Consider the following 21148-nt stretch of genomic DNA (forward strand, 5'->3'; position numbering starts at 1 on the left):
AAAACACAGTGCATAATCATATGTAAGTTTTAAATTTTTAACTTTATTGAATAAAGAATATATTATTTATTTATTTATTTATTTATTCGAATAAAGAATATATTTAGGTATTGACTAATTAGTTTTAATTATGAAACAGTGGTTCAAAATCTAATGAGACAGCAATCAAAAAATTGAAATTAATTTCTCCAGCCTTCTATAAAATTCCTAAGGCTTCTAAAGAGAATAAACTTAAATCTATTCCTCTATCTTTTGTATTGTACTGTCCTGACAAATTTCATATATTAGAACAGCACTACAGGTACAGACTGTAAGAATCTATTCAAATGAAGTTCCAATGATTTGGGGTTATGTAGGTACAGAGTTTGAGATCAGATTAAGTTTGGTCTTAGATATTAATCTGACAGGGGTTTTTGTTGTTTTTTTTCTGGTGGTACTGGGGATTGAACTGAGGGGTACTCTACCACTTTTTATTTTCAGAAAGGGTCTCACTAAGTTGCTGACTCAAACTTGCAATCCTCCTGCCTCAGCTCCCAAGTCAGTCCTAATTACAGTTGTGCATCACTGTGCCTGGCCCTGACAGTAATTCTTGCTGGGTAATAACCAAGTAACAGAATTTATATTCTGTTTCCAAGGATGATTTTATCTCAATAAACCTCCACTAGGGGTCCAACCAAGGCCCCAAGTGCATTTTTAGAGAATGAAGACAAAATTCTTAATTAGAAGCTAAGGGCAATTTCAAATGCTTATTTCATACTTCTGTCAGCTTTTTTATTTTTCTGGTGGACAGATGGCAACCCACAGAAGTATTTTAGGTCATCAGACAAGCAAACTGCAGAAGAGGCCCAATTACCCTGATGTACTTCAGAATTAAAATAGGAGCTTGCTATAAAGGTTCAGTTTATTGAGGCTGAAGATAGAACTAAAATCAGTAGTACCACGTAATAGAGCAAAGCTGTTCACAGCCCTCAACAATAACCCCATTCTCATGAAAACTTGTGGCTGCACAGGCTAGCAATGATTAAAATAGGAAGAAAAATGCACTTTGCACTAGAATTATTGAAAAATTTCCTTTGAAGTAAGACTGAAACTTAACTTTTTTTTTTTTTTTTGCTTCCCAACACACTGAGAAATATGCCTAAACTAACCATAATGCTATATATAAAAAGCAACCAGAGTAAAAGTTAACCCTTTACTAATAGTACTTACAATGACTTGTGACAATAACTCACCATTTCATTTGTAACAGGCAACCTTTTACGAAGAAGACAAGTCACTACTTCAACTATGGCATCATGAAGCTTAGGAAACCGTAGCAATTCCTATAAACCATGGAGAAATACAAATGTAACAGTCTACTTTGTTTAATGGAATAGTACTGAAATGCTGAATTTATTTTGGAAGTTATATTACAAATCACTTAAATAATTAAGAACTACAGATTAGAACTTTTATCCCATCATTTTCTCCCTCCCTATGAAACCACCACTACAAGTCCTAAAACCCATTACATTCCTCTCAATTACCTGTGTACTGTAATTGCTACAGTGCTGAATGATCCTTTGCATTTCCTCATGAACCAGTTCCACACAACGTAGGCTGGGCTCTTCTAAACGTTTGATTTGTCGTTTGACCAATAACTCAAATGAAACCTCGGGCACAAACAAAGCAGGACGAGGACCCTAGAAAAATAAACCTCAGAGCTCTTATTATCATTACATATAATTTCTTTTTTTTTTTAAAGAGAGAGAGAAAGAGAGAATTTTAATATTTATTTTTTAGTTTTCGGCAGACCCAACATCTTTGTATGTGGTGCTGAGGATCGAACCCGGGCTGCACGCATGCCAGGCGAGTGTGCTACCACTTGAGCCACATCCCCAGCCCATCATTACATATAATTTCAATTCTTCCCAAAGATTAAAATAGAAATCACATCTTTGTTATTTTTCATAGAAAGTGCTTCTTAGAGCTCTTGCAGAGCATGCCTAAAGCCCTGGGTTCAATTCCCATCACTGCCCCCCCCCAAAAAAAATGCTTCTTAATTTCAAGTATGAGAGTAAAATAACAAACTGTTATTAAAAAATTAAATTAATTTAAAAATAGAATATATGGTTAACAATTGAAGCTTTAACTTGATTTTTTTTAAAAGTCTGAAAGTTAAACATACTCACAGTAGCATTTCTAATGGCAGTCAAAATGTCAATAGTGTTAAGGCCACCTAAAGGATCAACAGATTCTAAGGTTCGACCAAAAGTCTCATGGAAAATATAACAAATTCTAGCACCACCGCATCTGAAAGGCAATGAATACATGGTTTCTTGCATTACTATAAGGGAAAGAAGCTGTAAGTTAGAAGTCTTTGTATAAGCTTGAAGCTTGTCTAATTTTCTGAGAAAGCCTAATAAATAATTACATCAGTTATTTACATGTGTTCTAAATTCAGAATCATTATTTATTAAAATATTAGTTTCTCTAATTTTTTTAAACAGGAGAAGGAGTCATTTCATGAATGCTATAAATATAGAAAATAACTGTTCTAAAACAAAACATAACTTAAAAATTGCTAAACAACCTTTCTCTGTCCTAATTTTCTTCAGCAAGCTTATGAGCTCCATAAAGATAGGAAACAGTGTTTTCTGTTGATTCTAAAGTAGAGGTCAGTAAAGTCTTTCCTTAAAGGGCCAGAGAGTAAAAATTTAGGCTTTTAGGGCATATAATCTGTTGCAACTACTCCACCCTACCATTATGTACAAAAGCAGCCATAGATATATAAACAAATGAGCATAGCTGTGTTCCAGTGCACACTGAAATTTAAATTTCATGTAATTTTCAGAAGTCATGAAATACTCTGAATTATTTTTCACTTTTACATTTAAAATTTTACATTTATTGTGAAAAATCATTCTTAACTGGTGGACTGCTGTCTGCCTACTACTTTGGACAGATTAAATCTTTTGATTACTAAGAATCTTATATTTCCTATTTTGTTTAATGACTAGAAACTCTGGAATTACCTTTTGTGTTTTTATTCAAAGCCACTCAAACTCTACAAATACCTTTATAATACTTCCCCAAATCATCTCTTCCTCTCTGTTTTCACCATCATTATTCAATATTTTTAATAGTAATTCAGATTAGAGGTACTTAATCTAACATCATGCTAACCAAAAAAAGCCAAGCACAAAAGGATACTATATGATTCTACTTACATGAAATGTCTAGAACAGGTAAATGCATAGAGACAGAAAGTAAATTCTCTAATTTAGCAGGGGAAAGGAAGGGGAGGAAAGTAAATAATTGCTTAATAGGTAGAGAGTTTCTCTGAAGATAATTGGGGAAACAGATACCAGTGATGGTTAATATTACAAATGCAATTAATGCCACTTGAACGTGCACTTAAAAATGGTTAAAATTACTAGTAATTGGTCTCTGCTTCCAACATTCTTCTTCTCCAAATAATTTCCATAACGATCAAATTATCCTTCTAAAAGGGGTATTCTAAAATGTCCCCCAAAATGGAGCATCTACGTTCACCAAACAAACTCTTCTCCAGTTCAAGAGTCAAATAGACCCCAACACAATAATTTTGGGTGACTTTAACACACTTCTTTGACCACTGGATAGATCTTCCAAACAAAAGCTGAACAAATAAACTATAGAACTCGATAATACAATCAATAACTTGGACTTAACTGACATATATAGAGTATTTCATATAATGAATGAATACACTTTCTTCTCAGCAGCACATGGATCCTTCTCTAAAACAGACCATATACTATGCCACAAAGCAAATATAAAAAAGTAGAGATACTACCCTGCATTCTATCAGATAATAATGGAATGAAATTAGAAGTCAATGATAAAATAAGAAATAAAAGCTACTTCAACATCTGGAGACTAAATAATATGCTACTGAATTAACAAGGGTTTGCAAAAGACATCAAGAAGGAGATTAAAAAAATTTTTAGAGGTTAATGAGAACACAGATACAACTTATAGAAATCTCTAGAACTCTATGAAGGCAGTTCTAAGAGGAAAGTTCATTGCATGAACTCATTCCTTAAAAGAAGAAAAAGTCAACAAATAAATGATTTAACATTACATCTCAAAGCCCTAGAAAAAGAAGAACAAATCTATACCAAAAGCAGAAGACAGGAAATAATTAAAATCAGAGCTGAAATCAATGAAATTCAAACAAAAGAAACAACTGAAAAAATTGACAGAACAAAAAGTTGGTTCTTTGAAAAAAATAAAATTGACAAACCCTCAGCCATGCTAACAAAGAGGAAAGAGAAAATGCAAGTTACTGATATACGGGATGAAAAAGGAAATATCATGACAGACACTACAGAAATACAGAAGATAATTAGAAATTATTTTGAAAACTTGTACTCCAATAAAATAGATAATATGGAAAGCATCAACAAATTTCTAGAGTCATATGATTTGCCCAAATTGAATCAGGATGATATACACATTTAAACAGATGAATTTCAAGCGACAAAATAGAAGACGCCATCAGAAGTCTACCAACCAAGAAAAGCCCAGGACTGGATGGACACACAACCGAGTCTACAAGACCTGTAAAGAAGAACTAATACCAATAATCTTCAGTTTATTTCAGGAAATAGAAAAAGAGGCAGTACTTCTGAACTCTAATTTTATGAGGCCAATATCATCCTGATTCCAAAACCAGGAAAAGACACATTAAAAAAAGAAAACTTCAGACCAATATCTCTAATGAACATAAATGCAAAAATTCTGGCAAATCTAATACAAAAACATATCAAAAAGGTAGTGCACCACGATCAAGAGGGATTCATCCCAAGAATACAAGGTTGGTTCAACATATGGAAATCAATAAATGTAATTCATCATATCAATAGACTTAAAGTTAAGAATCATATGATCATATCAATAGACATAGAAAAAGCATGACAAAATACAGCACACCTTGATATTCAAAACACTAGAAAAATTAGGAATAACAAGAACATATCTCAACATCATAAAAGCTATCTATGCTAAGCCCCAGGCCAACATCATTCTAAATGGAGAAAAACTGAAGGCATTCCCTCTAAAAACTGGAACAAGACAGGAATGTCCTCTTTCACCACTTCTATTTAACATAGTTCTTGAAACACTGGCCAGAGCAATCAGAGGAAAGAAATTAAAGGGATATACATAGGAAAATAAGAACTCAAATTAGCACTATTTGGTGATATGATTCTATACCTAGAAGACCCAAAAAGTTCCACCAGAAAACTTCTAGAATTAGTAAATGAATTCAGCAATGTAGCAGGATATAAAATCAACACCCATAAACCAAATGCATTTCTGTATATCAGTGACAAATTCTCAGAAAGGGAAACGAGGAAAACTATCCAATTTACAATAGCCTCAAAAAAAATAAAATATTTGGGAATCAACTTAACAAAAGAGGTGAAAGATCTGTATAATGAAAACTACAGAACCCTAAAGAGAGAAATCAAAGGAGACCTTAGAAGATGGAAAGATCTACTTGCTCTTGAATAGGCAGAATTAGTATTATCAAAAATGACCATACTACCAAAATCACTATACAGATTTAATGCAATTCTGATCAAAATCCCAATGACATTCCTAATAGAAATAGAATTAGCAATCATGAAATTCACCTGGAAAAATAAGAGACCTAGAAGAGCCAAAGCAATCCTCAGCAGGAAGAGTGAAGCAGGTGGCATCACTATAACAGACCTTAAACTATACTACAATAGTAATAAGAACAGCATGGTATTGGCACCAAAACAGACTGGTAGACCAATGGTACAGAACAGAGGACACAGAGACTAACCCACAAAATTACAATTATCTTATATTAAGATGCCAAAAACATGCATTGGAGAAAAGATAGCCTCTTCAACAAACAGTGCTGGGAAAACTGGAAATCCATATGCAATAAAACAAAACTAAACCCCTATCTCTCACCATGCACAAAACTCAACTCAAAATGGATCAAGGACCTTGGAATAAAACCAGAGACCCTGTGTCTAATAGAAGAAAAAGTAGACCCTAATCTCCATAATGTGAGATTAGGCCCCAACAACCTTAATAAGATTATTATAGTGCAAGAATTAAAATCAAGAATCAATAAATGGGATGAATTCAAACTAAAAAGTTTCTTTTCAGCAAAAGAAACAATCAATGAGGTGAATAGAAAGCCTACATCTTGGGAGCAAATCTTTACCCCTCACATATCAGATAGAACATTAACCTCTAGTGTATATAAAGAACTCAAAAAGTTAAGCACCAAAACAATGAATAAAATAACACAATCAATAAATGGGCCAAGGACCTGAACAGACACTTCTCAGAAGACCATATATAATCAATCAGCAAATATATGAAAAAATGTTCATCATCGCTAGCAATTAGAGAAATACAAATCAACTCTAAGATTTCACCTCACTCCAGTCAAACAACAATAAGCGTTGGTGAGGATGTGGGGGAAAAGGCACACTCATACACTGCTGGTGGGACTGCAAATTGGTGCAGCCAATATGGAAAGCAGTATGGAGATTTCTTGGAAAACTGGGAATGGAACCACCATTGACCCAGCTATCCCTCTCCTTGGTCTATACCCAAATGACTTGAAAACAGCATACTACAGGGACACAGCCACATCAATTCACAATAGCTAAACTGTGGAACCAACCTAGATGCTCTCTTCAGTAGATGAATGGATAAAAAAAAAAAAAAAAAAATGTGGCATATATACACAATGGTATATTACTCAGCAATAAAAGAATAAAATCATGGCATTTGCAGGTAACTGGATGGAGTTAGAGAAGATAATGCTAAGTTAGGCAATCCCAAAAAACCAAATGCCAAATGTTTTCTTTGATATAAGGAGGCTGGGGTAGGGAGGGGGAGCATGGAAGGAATAGACCAACTCTAGATAGGGCAGAGGGGTAGGAGGGGAAAGGAGGGGGCATGGGATTAGAAATAATGGTGGAATGTGATGGACATCATTATCCAAAGTACATGTATGAAGACATAAATTGGTGTGAATATACTTTGTATACAACCAGGGATATGAAAAATTTGTACTCTATATGTATAATGAATTGTAGTGCATTCCGCTGTCATATATAAATTTAAAAATTAATAAAAATAAAATAAAATGAGTTACTCCTGCTGGGCAAAGCAGCATATGCCTATAACCCCAGGAACTCAGGGGGCTGAGACAGAAGGATCACAAGTTCAAAGCTAGCCTCAGTAAGTTAGCACGGCCTTAAGCAGTTGGGGCTGTGGTTCAGTGGTTGAGTGCCCCTGAGTTCAATCCCCTGTACCAAAAATTAAAAAATAATAAAATGGGTTACTCCTCTGACCAAAAGTGTTTTATTTTTTTTAAGTGAGAAATCATCTATATTCTGAGCAAGACATTCAGGACTTCTTACAGTCTTATTCCTGTATACCTTTCTTGCCTTATCTATCATGTCCCATTAGTGTACACGCCATTCTCCAAATGCATCTTGCACTATTTTGCTATTCCCAAGTCTAAAATGCCCTCCCAAATACCTCCCCAAGTTTTATTCAGAGCCCAACTCAGATGACTTATTAACCATGGGGCTCCCCCATCCCTGAAAGAAATGTAAATAGTCTCTCTTGAATGTCCCAAAGGTTTGAATAAGTAGACAAAGATAACTGATTCATTAACACTTTACAAAACTGCCCTTATATATTACATGCACTTCTTTGGATATGTATTGTATTTAGCAATAAGAAACGTCTAAATAAAAATATACTTTTGCCACCTAATGAAGCCTTTTATTACCTCTACCTACGTTACTCCTAAGACACCCATTAGAGCAATCTTTTATTTCTCTCAATACACCAGGCATATAATAGCCATCAAAAATTAGTCTGTTAAATACCCTATCTTTTTATGAAGGTAAGTCATCTGAAACACCACCTAGGCCCACCTAAGTCACACAAAAGTATTCAAAACTATGCACACACAGAAATGAGGTATATATAATTGGTGAAATCTGAATAAGCTCTGAATTGTTCTAGTGTTCATTTTCTTATTACTGTACTAATCTTATGTAACATGTCAGTATTGGGGAAGGAGTGGAAAAGGGTAAATAGGAACTCCCTGTATATTTCTCTGCAACTTCCCATGAGTCTATAATTATCCCAAAATAAAAAGTATTTTTTAATGTGGGAGGGGTTGAGTGGGGGGACAGACAAGGCAAAAAAATGATAATAATAAGGTGTAGGAAAATCGAGATTTTTACATATGGCTAATACTAAAACAGTACAATATGCTAATAGTATATAATATGTAATAAATGAGTTTGAGGGTATTACATGCTTTAATTCTACTCCGAGGAATTTATCCTCAGGATTTATTTGGATACATGCCCCTAAGACTAAGTGTAGCCTGCCACACATCACTTACTCTTGTGTATACACTAGTCGCTCAGATTTTATTTTCTGAGATTTCAGTTCCATGTTCACCAACAATCCAAAAATATTAAACAGAAAATTCCAAAAACAAATGATACCTAAATTTTAAATTGTAAGCCATTCTAAATAGCATGATGAAATTTCATGCTGTCCCACTCTGTCCTACTTGGGATCTGAGTCATCTCTTTGTCAAGTATATCCTGCCCATCAGTTACCTGGTAGCCATCTCAGTCATTACTTAATGGTACTGTAATGCTTGTAAATAGGGTTTAGTACTATCCTCAGTTTCAGACATCCACTGGGGGTCTTAGAATGTATCCCCAAGAATAAGGCAACACTACTGTAATTATAAATAAACTATCCAATAGCAGAGAACTGGTTCAACAAATAAAGTATTAAAATACTATGCAAGTTTTCAGACTGAAAACTCATCCTATCCTATTAGAAAGCTGTACCATGTAGATTTAAAAGAAATTATCCCAAAGTAGCATGAATAGCATCTGATTTTTAAGTATGTGATACTCCATTTATGTAGCTTATAGATGGACAGAAGAATGTCTAGGTCAATGCCAAACTTAGCAGGAACTATCCCTGGTTGATAAAATTAAGGTAATTTTGTTTTTATGTTTTATTTTTACTTATCTTCATTTTCTAATTTCTCATGCTGTATTTTTAAAGAAATAGACATTTAAGGTAATCAATTTTTAAATGCTTATCAAATAAAATATTTCTTTTAAAGAAAAACCTTAAATTTTTACTATGCCTTCTATAGTTTATAAAATATTTACCATACATACCAGTCATCATTCTATCATTTCTTGAAAAAAATGATATTCCTGTTTGTTTTATAGGTAATAAATCACAATGAAATAGTCTTAAAGTCAATTTAGCAAAAGATAAAGTGGTCTTGCAATTCAGGTAACCAAATTTATACAAAAATTTCTTACTTACAGCTCTGAAGTTTCGATATATTTTGCAGTTCCTTCAATAGTGTTACAATATTCTGTGGCAAATTTGGTAATAAGCTGAAGTAAAGTAGCACTTTTATCATCCACAGGTTCACCATAGCTATTTAGAAGAGACTGATATTGAGCAGCTAGAACATTTATTCTTGTTTTCAACTCTGGTAAGCAATCTCTGATGTGATGCATCAGTAACCTAACAAAGAATAGAAAGGCAGGATTTTAATGTAAAATTATGTGTTCTGACACTATTAAGAGTCAAAATTTTTAAAATGGAAAACTTGTCAAACAATATATTTTTACGGTTTGGTATTATGATATACACATTTCCTGACACTCAGTTCCTAAAAGCCTTGGAATCCAGAGTGTTAAGAGTGTCTTTTGTATATTAATGAGCTTACTTGTAGCTGGAAATCCCTAAAGAACTTCAGAATGGTGGCTGGTCACCAAAAAGAACAGGCATAATGACATTTAGCCACAATCTCCAGCCTCCAAGGAGAAAAGCAAGAACAAGAATGAAGGCCAAGTTGATCATCAATGGCCAGTAATATAATCGATGTCATTGTAATGAAGTTGCAATGAAAACTCAAAAAGACAGTGTTCATAAAGTTAAACACATGGAAGTTCCTGAAGGGTTCTATTCCCAGAGGAATCAAGGAAACTCTGTGCCCCTTTCTATATGTCTTACCCTATTCCTCTCTTCCAAATGGCTGTTCATTTCTACCCTTTGTAATAACCTTTATAATAAAAGGGTAAAATGTTCCTGAATGTAACCTGCTCTAGCAAATTAAACCAAGAGGGGTTCCTGGGAACCTAGAATTACAGCCAGTCAGAAACACAGGCCTTAACCTCTGCTTGCAACTTGCATCTAAAGTGGAGAGGCAGACTTGTGAGAGTGAGCTCTCAACCTATCAGATTTCATGCTATCTCTAGATAAGTAGCATCAGAACTGAACTGAATGGAGATAGAGCAAACTACCAGAGAATTGCTTGCATGGTGTCTGGGGAGAAGTACATAAATCTTGTATCAGAAACATTCTCTGCTCTGTTGACTGAGAATAGGAAAAAACACTTTTGATTTCTCCCTTTATTACAAGAGCAGGAAATAAAGCAATCTTAAATTACAGGTAAACTACTTAGTCTAAAAAAACAATGATACAAACTGTTTTGGCCAATGCTTTTGAAATCTGTCTTTGACCCATCAAATCGTGGCAATTGTAAGAACTGAAAAACTGCAAATTAATTGAAATCACCATTTAGTCCAATTTTACATATATAATTTTGGTTTCATCAACTTATCTTAAGGATTTACAGAATGTAAATCTATCCTATTAAAATCTAAGTCCATCTGCCTTTAGTTTGGGGAACAAGACAAAAGTGAGAGAAATTAGAAAGTTCTTCTAGTTCCTACACCACTAGTGGGTATTCATAATTCAAAGTATAGAACTTACATTATTTCTACTATGAATATAGGAATAGAAGAAATTCTAAATTAAAAATAGATCATTTGAAAATTATAAATTTTAGTTCAATTCCTGAAATCCAAAGTGGAAATGAAGTCATCTGCTATCTAGTTATAAACTCAAAACTAAATCAGCTGTCAAAAATTTCATAATTAAAACATTATAAAATTCTTTTAAGTATTGTAGACAATGGGATGCTTTAATGTTAAGCACCATAGTAAAGAGACATGTACTTCATCAGTGCCTACTATAAAGTAACTGTATGGAACAGTAGTGAAAACATAAGGAACTAGTAAACAAGAACAGTCTCAGCTACCAGTCACCAAAACAAAAACATCTCATTTCCAAAAGGTAAAAATGTTACCTGTTTAGAGTCCTAGCAAGATACTTTGTTCCATTTCTATTGGCCAGAGATGGGTATTTCTTTTGAAGAAAAGCATATTCATCACGGATTGAATCAGTTACACTCTTCTTATTGTTAATATCTAGCTGGCTCCTACAGATAAAAAATAGAAAAACTGTCCAACTAAAATCAATTGTCATCCTCCCTCCCCTAAATGATGACATAGATGATGGGGATACTGATGATACCAGGTATTGTTCCCTAATAACTAACATGGGTTGTTTTATTTAATTCTCACAATAATTCTGATAGGTATTATTATACTATTTTATAGCAAGGAACTGAGGTTCCAAGAGATTAAATTACCCAAGGCCACACATTAAGTAGCACAGCCAATATATGAACTATGTGACTTATAAATAATGAAGGCCTGAATAGTGTAAGCTCATTATACCATTAACTGTACTCAAAAGCAATATTCTTTTTTTTTTTTAAGGAGGACAACACATTTAGTTTTATTTCAATCAAATCACAACCCTTTCTTTTCCAGCTGCTGCAAAGTTCATCCACAATTTTCTATTACAGAGTCACTTTAAAAAGGTTTCCTATGATAATAAAGCAAGCCTCTTTTTTTCAGAGAAACAGCCCCAAATTCTTCCTCAGAAATAAAAACTCAATTCCAGTAAATGGTAAATACATGAAGTTACATTAAACCAGACACTTCAAAGGACACCCAAGAAGTCTTCCAACCATTTATTACAAAGAATATAGACTTTTTTAAAAATCCCCACTGTCATGAAAAGCAGTATTCTTAAGTAACAATTATACATGGGTGCAAAAATATGTGTACCTTAATCAACTATATTTCATCCATTGACAGGCTAATGGTTTCTACCAAAAATAATTAAGATGAAGAGCAATTATCTACAAATACAGAAAACAGCATTATAATACCTAGTTGCAAGAAACAGGAGATGGCTGGAAGAGGAAGAAAAACAAAATGGGAGGAGGGGTGAGATGGAAGGACATATGAAGAGAAACAGACAATTGGAATGGCCCTTAGATACCACTAGTAAAACATTCTTGTTTTTAAAAGGATTGAGACTCAAAGATGTTAAGCGTCATTTATTGTATCTAGTCTGTGTGAGAACTATGACTATGACTATAACCCAGGTCTCAAGATAATTTCAGTGTTTCCTACCATATAAGAGCTTCAGACTAAAAGAGACCATCATTTAAACCTAGCCTTTGTACTAGTCATGAGACTCTTGTAAATGTATAACCTGAGTTTTCAGTTATAAAATAGAACCAACACCTGCCTCACAGGATGTTGTGACAGTTCCAAGAGAAACCATTTGCAAACTGCTCACAGTAGTGTCTAAAACATAAATAGACAATAATATTTTCTTTTTCACAATTTTTAATACCAGCAATTTCTAATTAGGAGACCTTTAATAAAATTTCTCCAAGTCACATCTTGGCAATTACACAGCACCACTAATGGTAGGATTAAACCAAGCTATTTAAAGTCATACCACATTAAACTTTCTTTATTGAGTACAGATTAGCTAACTCTTCTTTTTCCCTAACCTCATGCTCCTCTCAAATGTAGCTTAAATGATAGACAAGAATTCTTAAGTCTAGTTATTATCATTCATATGTAACACTGCTTACTTCAAAAACATTTTCATTAGAAATGTCTATGAGAGGCTTTAGTAAATCTCTTTTTGTATCTTTAGGCAATGAATTCTTCAGTAATACCAACGTTATAGTAAAACAAGGGAAAAGGGTAGTATCACATTTTAGACTGATTTTAGAATCTTGGACTTGTGGGCTGGGAACATGGCTCAAGTGGTAGTGTGCTCGCCTGGCATGCGTGAGGCACTGGGTTCAAATCTCAACAACACATAAAAATAAAATAAAGATAGTGTCCACCTAAAAATAAAAAATAAAAAAAAAAAGAATCTTGGACTTGTTTTGAAACAAGAATACTGTAATCCTTATTCCATTCTTCATAGCTAACCTGTTAACTACTCCAATTATTCCAAGTTTGACTGGAATAACCCTTCCCATCAATACATCCATGGCATCAGTACCCGCATCCATGAGATCAAGTTTAGTGATCACAGCTAGGGTTCTGCGACCTGGTAAATGCAAAAAGCAAAAAAAGAAGAAGAAAATGACCCATTAAGTAAAGCCATCAATAAAAGAAAATCTTCAAATATAACGCCACCTAACATAAATTCTTTCATCTTTTTGAAAATATTTTTCCAACCTCTGCTTTAAAATACTTTTTAAGAAACAATTTTAAACATTCTGTAAAATTTTTACAAATACTTTCACATGCAATTTTTCATTAGCTTTGGGACTAACTAACCTTTTTCTAAGCCTTTTTAAAAATTTGTTTGGGCTGGGGTCGTGGCTCAATTGGTAGAGCGCTTGCCTAGCATGTGTGAGGCACTGGGTTTGATTCTCAGCACCACATATAAGTAAATAAATAAAGGTCAATCAACAACTAAAAAATTAAAATTAAAAAAATTTGTTTAAAATTTACTTTTTTTGGTGAACAATATGGGTATTTGGTGTTGTATTGTTTTTTAGTGCTGGGACTCAAACCCAGGACTTCAGTGTGCTACACAGATATTCTGCCACTAAGCCACATCCCCAGGACCCAGTTCTATTATTTTTGATAAGTGAAAATTGATGTGTCACAACTACCTCAAGATACAGCAGTTCTACTGCCTCCCAACATATTCTTGTACTAAATAACCAAATGCATTTTCCATTTCTAGTTTGCCCTTTTTTAGAGTAGTATATAAATGGAGTCTGGTTTTCTTCATTTAGCATAATGCATTGGAGATATATACACGTTCTGTCATGTATAATTCATCTCTTTTTATTGCCAAGTCGTGTTCCACCGTGTAGATATACCATCATTTAGTTTCTCATCCCCTATTTGAGAATTATTTAAGTTGCTTCTAATTTTTGAAAACTGAAGAAAGCTGCTACACACATTTGTATACAAGTTTCCATATGAATACAGTTTCTCGTTTAACACAGGGCAATTGCTGATTTAACTGTAAGAAATTCCCACCATTCTCACCATCAATGTGTCAGAATTCCAGCTGCTCTGTGTAGTGTACAATTTTACATAAAACATTTTTCAATTACAAGATTTTTCCATATTGCTTCAAATCAATAAAGTTCCCTTTTAATTTAACATTTTAACATCTTAATTTACCTGTTGTTAGCCACATTAAGTTATTTCTAAATTTTTGATCCTACATACTGGTTTCAATTATTTTCTTACCATGTCTTACCAGATTAAGATTATTAGATCAAAAGTACAATCATATTTAGGGCCTAGGGATATAGCTCAGTTGGTAGAGTGCTTGCCTCACATGCACAAGACCCTGGGTTCAATCCCCAGCACCACCAAAAAAAAAAAAAAAAATGTATAAACATATTTATGGCTCAAGGGTCACTCAATCTTATTTTCACTTTTTTATCTTTTATTGCTAGAATTTTTAAGTATGTGCTCTAGCACTGAGTCTTGCCCCCAGCTGTTACAGCTCAAGGGCCACTTTAAAAATAGAGTAAATACATATAAAATGCTTAACAGTTTACTTTAAATAATGTAAAATTTAAATAAGCTCTTTGGTATAGTTCATCATTTAATCCAACTGAAATAAACACATTAGCTACTCAAAGTAAAAAGGTTTCTTAAAAACATGAAATTTTAAAAAAATAATGTACCTGTTTATGGGAATTTTAACAATCTTAATACTAACATTTCCTACCAAATTGTTATTTGAAATTCTTATTCAAAGCCAGAAAAGAAAAATATGACACAGCCTTCAGATCCTCCAAATATTTAAGTAAAAAATAATAATAATTTCATTATAGAGCAAGGCAAACATTTACTAGCAGTATCAACAATGACCACTCTCCTCTAAGCTACTCTTTTATATGGATTAAGTGATATCCCTACATCATTAGCCAATCATTAGTAACCTATGGTATGATCTAATCCTTGGAGCTACAAATGCTTCAGAATAGGATTTTACCTTTACTTTTAAGAATCCCCTGTGCCTTTAACATGTCCAAATGTTTTCTAACTCTAACTCTGCAGAACATAGATAACTTATTTCCTGTATCCTAATAATCATCGTAAATGATGATTGTTGAGAACTAACTGTGAGAGTTATTCTTAAAAATCACTCAAGCAAAAATCTAAATCATGTCATATACACAAAACAAGAAACACTTTTGCAAAGCCATTTTATTATGTTAAAATCACTAGGAAACTATTGCAAATACAGATGTTATGTCAAGTTTTTCTTCTTTTTTTTTTTTTTTGCCTAGCCTGTATACCAACTTAATAACTATTTTCCATCAGCATTTTTTGAAATTATAAGCAATATAGGAAACCATTTTTTTTTAATCTGAGATAATTCCATTTAAAAATAAAAATTCTTTTCTTGGCAGGTACAGTGGCACATGCCTATAATCCTAGCAACTCAGGAGGCTGAGACAAAGGGATCACAAGTTTGAAGCCAGCCTCAGCAACTAAAGACTTGCTCCCCATCTCAAAATAAAAATAAAAAAGGGCTGGGGTGTTGCTCAGTGGTACAGTATCCCTAGATTAAATCCCCAAATCCCACCCCTCACCCCCACCCCCGCAAAAAACAACAACAACAACAAAAAAAAACCTCTTTCTTGAGGAGATCTATCATGGTAAATCAAGCATCTCATTAAATATTAACATCTGTCCTTACCATCTGGATCTACCTCTCTTGAAATTTTAAGTGCCTCCGATGTTGCCATATCTGTATTAGCAGCAGTAACAGCAAGGATAATGGAATTGGGATTACTGATGAACCGAAGAATGAGCTCTCTGATTTGAAGCTCAATATCCTTAGGTTGATCACCTACAGGCACCTAAACCAAACAGAGACGAGCAAGGAACTAATAATAACAATAATAATAAAAACCAAATCAGTTTTTCTTCCTCACTTAATCCACAGAGCATAGGTATTTCTCCATTTCCAAAGAGTTAAAATAAAGATATTAATAATATACTGCAGTTGCATCTATGAATTTGATAATATACAGAAGTCTCAAAATGTAAATCTTTCAAATATCAAAATTTACTTTTACACAAATGTTTACTAAACACAAGCCTATGTTAAGGATTGATCAGTTGTGAAAAAAAAAAAAAAGGATTGATCAGTATTAATCGCCTAAAGACAAGTTCATTCATTAAGTCATCAAGTGTTTATTGGCAGCCTATTATGATTTCAGGTACTCGTCTCAGTGAGATTCTTTTACAGCAATGAATTTTTAAAATACCAAAATTCCTGCTTATGTTTTAGTGATGCGAGGCAGATAATAAAGAAACATCTGAAGATCTAGGTGTAGAACGGGCTGTTGAAAAAACAAAGCAAAACAAAAAGGCTAGGGAATGATTTGAGAGACTTATGATTTTAAATTATTGACTTAAACTAGGCTATGTTTTTACATAAGAAAATTCAGAGAAGATCTCGCTGAGACCATGACATTTGAGAGCATGAACAAAAATTAAAGGCAATAAGGGAGAGGTAGTACATACAGAGAAGTGGAGGAAGAACATTCCAGGCTTAGTGAATAAGGGCAAAAGACTAGAGCAGAAGTTAGAAACTAAGAATGACAGGGATATATCAAGTAGATATTTTAGCTCTCTGTAAGAACTTAGACTTTTACTCTCAGGGAAATGGGAAGCCACTAAAGAGACTCTGAGCCAAGAAATGATACAATCTAATTTTTACTTTAACAGAATGTTTGGTTGCTAAGTTAAGAACAGATAATAAAGAAGACCTGTTATTTATTATTATTATACCAATCCAGGTGAGATGATAGTGGCCAGCTCAGAATAGTAGCTAAGAATCTGTAAGACATGACAGTTCTGGATATATTATAAAGATAAGAAGAACAAGAGGATTTGCTGACAAAAGTGAAATGAAGGATAAAAAAGTATCATGGATAACAATAAACTTCATGGCTCAGCAATTTGTTGATAAGGAAGACAATAGAAAAATCAAATCTAACTGAAGGACAGATCAGGAATTTGGTATTTCAAGTCTGAAATGCCTGCAGACATTTAAGTGTATATGTTAAGAGGACAGCTGAATATCCAAGTCTAGAGATATGTAAATACCAAAATATAGAAATTTATATATTTTAAAGCCATTAAGATTTGATGAAAACAAGGAGGTAAGTCTACCTAGGGAAGACAAGAGTCCAAACACTAAGTTCTAGGGCACTCAACTATTTAGACATTGGGGAGATGAGAAGAAACCTACAAAAGAGATTGGAAAAAAGTGACCATTAATATTGTTGATAAAACAATAAAGTGTGGTATCCTGGAAACCAAGTAAAGAAAGTGTTTCAAAGACAGAGCAGGCTATAACTATATAAATTGCTATAACCGATTAAGTTGATTGCAAAATGAAGCTCATTATTCTCATATGAGGTTAAGTTAATACATTTATTCAAGTGAAAACATGACCAAATCCACCATGAATAACAACTATTCCTCACCTTGGTCATTCCTGGCAAATCCACAAGTGTCAAATTGACAACGTTTGGTGAAAAAATCTTAAGATGAATTGGTTCAGGGCTTACTCCCTAAAAATAAGTTTTAAAAATATTAAAATCACATTAAAATTTCAATGAAGTATGAAATGCTAAGGTAAATCTCATTTCAAGTAGATAAGGCGTTAGATACTTTTAAATATGAATTAAACCATGATCACTACAACTTTCCAACAATCAAAACTTAGTAAAAAACACAAGGCAGTCAGTCATATAACAAATTATAATCCTACCTAACCCCATACCATTTACATAAACAATTTATATCACCTGCACTGTTTCTATTTCTTTCCTCTATTAAGTAATATATTCTGTGCATATATTACTTAAATGTCTAATAGACTTAGTGTTGAACAAAAGAATAATTTATTCACTATCCAAATTCACTATTCAAATTTATGATGCTCTTGAGTTTAGATAGTAAGAAATAGATAAAAACTTATTTAGATTAAGTTGGCTCCTGATCTTTGAATAGCAAATGACAAAAGTGTGTATACCAAGAGTTTTCTTAGACAATTCATCTGAATTTTTAGATTCCTAACTTCAAATAGTAAAAATATGAATAGTGAGAGATACCTTATTTTCTCTTCCATAGATTAATTATTGCAGAGCCTCCCTCTTCTTCAACATTGGCCTTCTACAAGTTTTAGGATTGAGTCAGCTACAAGTAAAAGGACACTTAGGAGGTATTTACACCTTTTGTTTGTACATGTTCTTCCTTATCCTTTAATATGTCCTCTCATATATTTACACACCTTATATTTTCCTTTATAACCCACTGAAAATTCTAATTTCCTAGGAAGCTTTAGAATAAGTTTCTTAAACAGTTACATTTGCTATATTTAAAAAAGTAGTGGGCTATTTTCTATTTTAACTGTCATTATTTGGCACACCTAGGTTGTATTATTTCTCAGGATCTACTGCCATGGCATTCTCAGCGCGTCCAATTCAAAGTGCTGCCAAATACCTTTAAAACTCACTCTTACATTTTAAATCCTTCAGGGATTTATGTTAACCGTATGAAACCATTTATACATTCAGTCATATTAAATCACATAAGATCAAAGCAGCATTTACTTTATTACACGCATGATTTAAGAGGATTTTTTTTATTTAATTGAAGCTAATGGACATTTCAAAAGTAGAGAGTGGATAAAAAACCTACTGGGTAAGTAAATTATATCCTTAGCATAATGTAAACATCTTTTTTTATATAATGTAAACATCTTGTATGAATACAGACTAAATATTTCATGATATTCAGTTCATGTAACTAAACACTTTCATTTCTGAATCATCACAGTCTCATACTTTAAAGTTCTGGTACTATAAAATTACCACCAACTGCTGAATTCAGTATGTACACTGGGATCTCTGTAGAGATAATTCAAATTGGTGTTATGATTAATAATGTCCCCAAAGACAAAATTATCTGGTCCCTTTTTTCTTCCTATATATAAAAACATCAGAAACTCATAGAAATATAGCAGCTATAACAAAAACTCAAAAGTTATCAGCTTAGAGTAAAATAATGAACAAAACTCAGTCACTAAAACAGACAAATAGGTATAAAGACTTAATGTGTCTCCAAAAACTGCTTTTGGTAGGGGAAAAAAAAAAAACCTCACCACAACATCTTGCAGATAAAAGGACTCAGTAAATATGTGAAGAATATTAATATTAGGCTAGGGACTGTTTGTGGGATTAAATGTGCCTCTGGATAATACAAGAATGGAGGTAAAAACAAAAAAGGAATAAAAGAGAGAGAAAAGTTACAAGAATAAAGAAAAACAAAAAAGAAGGATTTATGTGAGGCGGTGATAGTGCCTGGTATTGAGATCAATGGTATCTTAGATATCTAATTTATTTTAAATTCTCACAATCTTAGAAAATAAGAAAGTCATCAGTTAACATATTGCTTTTCATTTTCACACACACAAAAAAGCTTTTCCAAATACATGTGTCTCACAAGCTATATAATGCTTCCTGAGTTACAGAAAAATCAATCCATCCAAAAAAGATAACTCATAATAACTGTAATAAGTAGAATAATTATACAATAAAGTAATGTGTACCTATAGGATCAAGAATAAAAATATAAATAAAATATTTGATATATATAAAAGCTCTAAGAAACAAATGAATTTTATGATTTCTTTTCTGATGCCAGAGAGCAAACCCAGCACCTCACACATCCCCAGTCACAAAACAAGTGATTTTAAGCAAAAGTTTTTATGTTGTAAAAATACTCCATTTATTTCAAAAACCAAGACTGCAAATTTACAATACTCTCCATATATTAGATACAGAAAAATTCTTGATGATATATTTACTGATGTTTATGCCTTCTAAGTCTAAAAAGATGCCTACCTTATTATTTCCTGAAATTCTTTCTGTTTCATTTTCAATTTCCTGACGAATTTCATCAAAATCCGTGTAAAGCTAGAAGTTATTGAAACAAAAGGCACAATATTTAAAATAAGACCAAAAGCTCTCAAGTTGGGAGATACCCACACATTTCAAGGATGTCTATCAATTTGCTTCAAAGAATGAGTAAACAAATTCTAATGCATACATATACTTGTTCTGAGCCTAGGATTCATAGTTTTTAGTTTTTATTTTATTTTTTTGGTACTGGAGATTTAACCCAGGAACAGTTTACAACTAAGCTACAGACCAAGCTCTTTTTTTTTTCCCCTTGAGACAGAGTTTCACTAAGTTGTTTACAGCCTCACTGAGTTGCTGAGGCTGGCCTTGAACTTGCAATCCTCCTGTCTCATCCTCCCAAACTACTGGGATTACAGGCATATACCACCATGCCCAGAGATTCAGTTTTTCGAAGCTTTGTTTCAAAGTTGCCTGATCCCACAATTATGAATCTCCAAACTGCAACAGTTAAGAATCTCCAAATTAGAGAGAAATCAGGCTCACTTTAGAGATTATTTGCCAAATACACTACTGTGGTTAGAAATGTTACTAAGATTTATTTTACAAAAAATGTTCGCTTCAAAATAACATGATTGCCAATGACAAGAAATTAAATTATCTAATATTTCTCCAAAATATTATTTTCAACATGCTATTTCTTCATTACATTCTTGCATGATTACCTTATTTTTGGTGTGAAGAAATTTACCCCATTCTTCTGCTTCTACCCCTAGAAAAAGAAAAACTAATTTATTGAAAACTATGGGAATCACTTTTTATGGTTAGGAATTCAAAAAGGCAACACAATAAATTGCTTTTTTTTTTTGTTCCTATTTTGCCATTAACAAAGTAACAAGTGTTTTAAGA

The 21148-nt window shown here is 33.0% G+C and overlaps 1 protein-coding gene across 7 annotated transcripts in view; it reads right to left on the minus strand.

Annotated features, from left to right (window-relative positions):
- Positions 1 to 21148, minus strand: part of Dnm1l (dynamin 1 like) — a 58971-nt gene that overhangs the window by 12634 nt on the left and 25189 nt on the right. For 5 of the 7 annotated variants that reach the window (XM_027934112.2, XM_027934111.2, XM_027934110.3 and 2 more), the window contains exons 3-12: positions 20965 to 21011; positions 20225 to 20296; positions 17801 to 17887; positions 16000 to 16162; positions 13245 to 13365; positions 11243 to 11374; positions 9406 to 9612; positions 2172 to 2292; positions 1527 to 1682; positions 1233 to 1322 (exon numbers count right to left, since the gene is read on the minus strand). In XM_027934112.2, the coding sequence (XP_027789913.1) occupies positions 1233 to 1322; positions 1527 to 1682; positions 2172 to 2292; positions 9406 to 9612; positions 11243 to 11374; positions 13245 to 13365; positions 16000 to 16162; positions 17801 to 17887; positions 20225 to 20296; positions 20965 to 21011 (1196 nt within the window). Of the gene's footprint in view, positions 1 to 1232; positions 1323 to 1526; positions 1683 to 2171; positions 2293 to 9405; positions 9613 to 11242; positions 11375 to 13244; positions 13366 to 15999; positions 16163 to 17800; positions 17888 to 18430; positions 18511 to 20224; positions 20297 to 20964; positions 21012 to 21148 lie in introns of those variants that run through there. The other 2 variants (XM_071609982.1, XM_071609983.1) reach the window with 2 other exon arrangements.

This window comes from Marmota flaviventris, chromosome 3, assembly GCF_047511675.1.
Source record: "Marmota flaviventris isolate mMarFla1 chromosome 3, mMarFla1.hap1, whole genome shotgun sequence".
In the NCBI taxonomy this organism is placed as follows: Eukaryota; Metazoa; Chordata; class Mammalia; order Rodentia; family Sciuridae; genus Marmota; species Marmota flaviventris.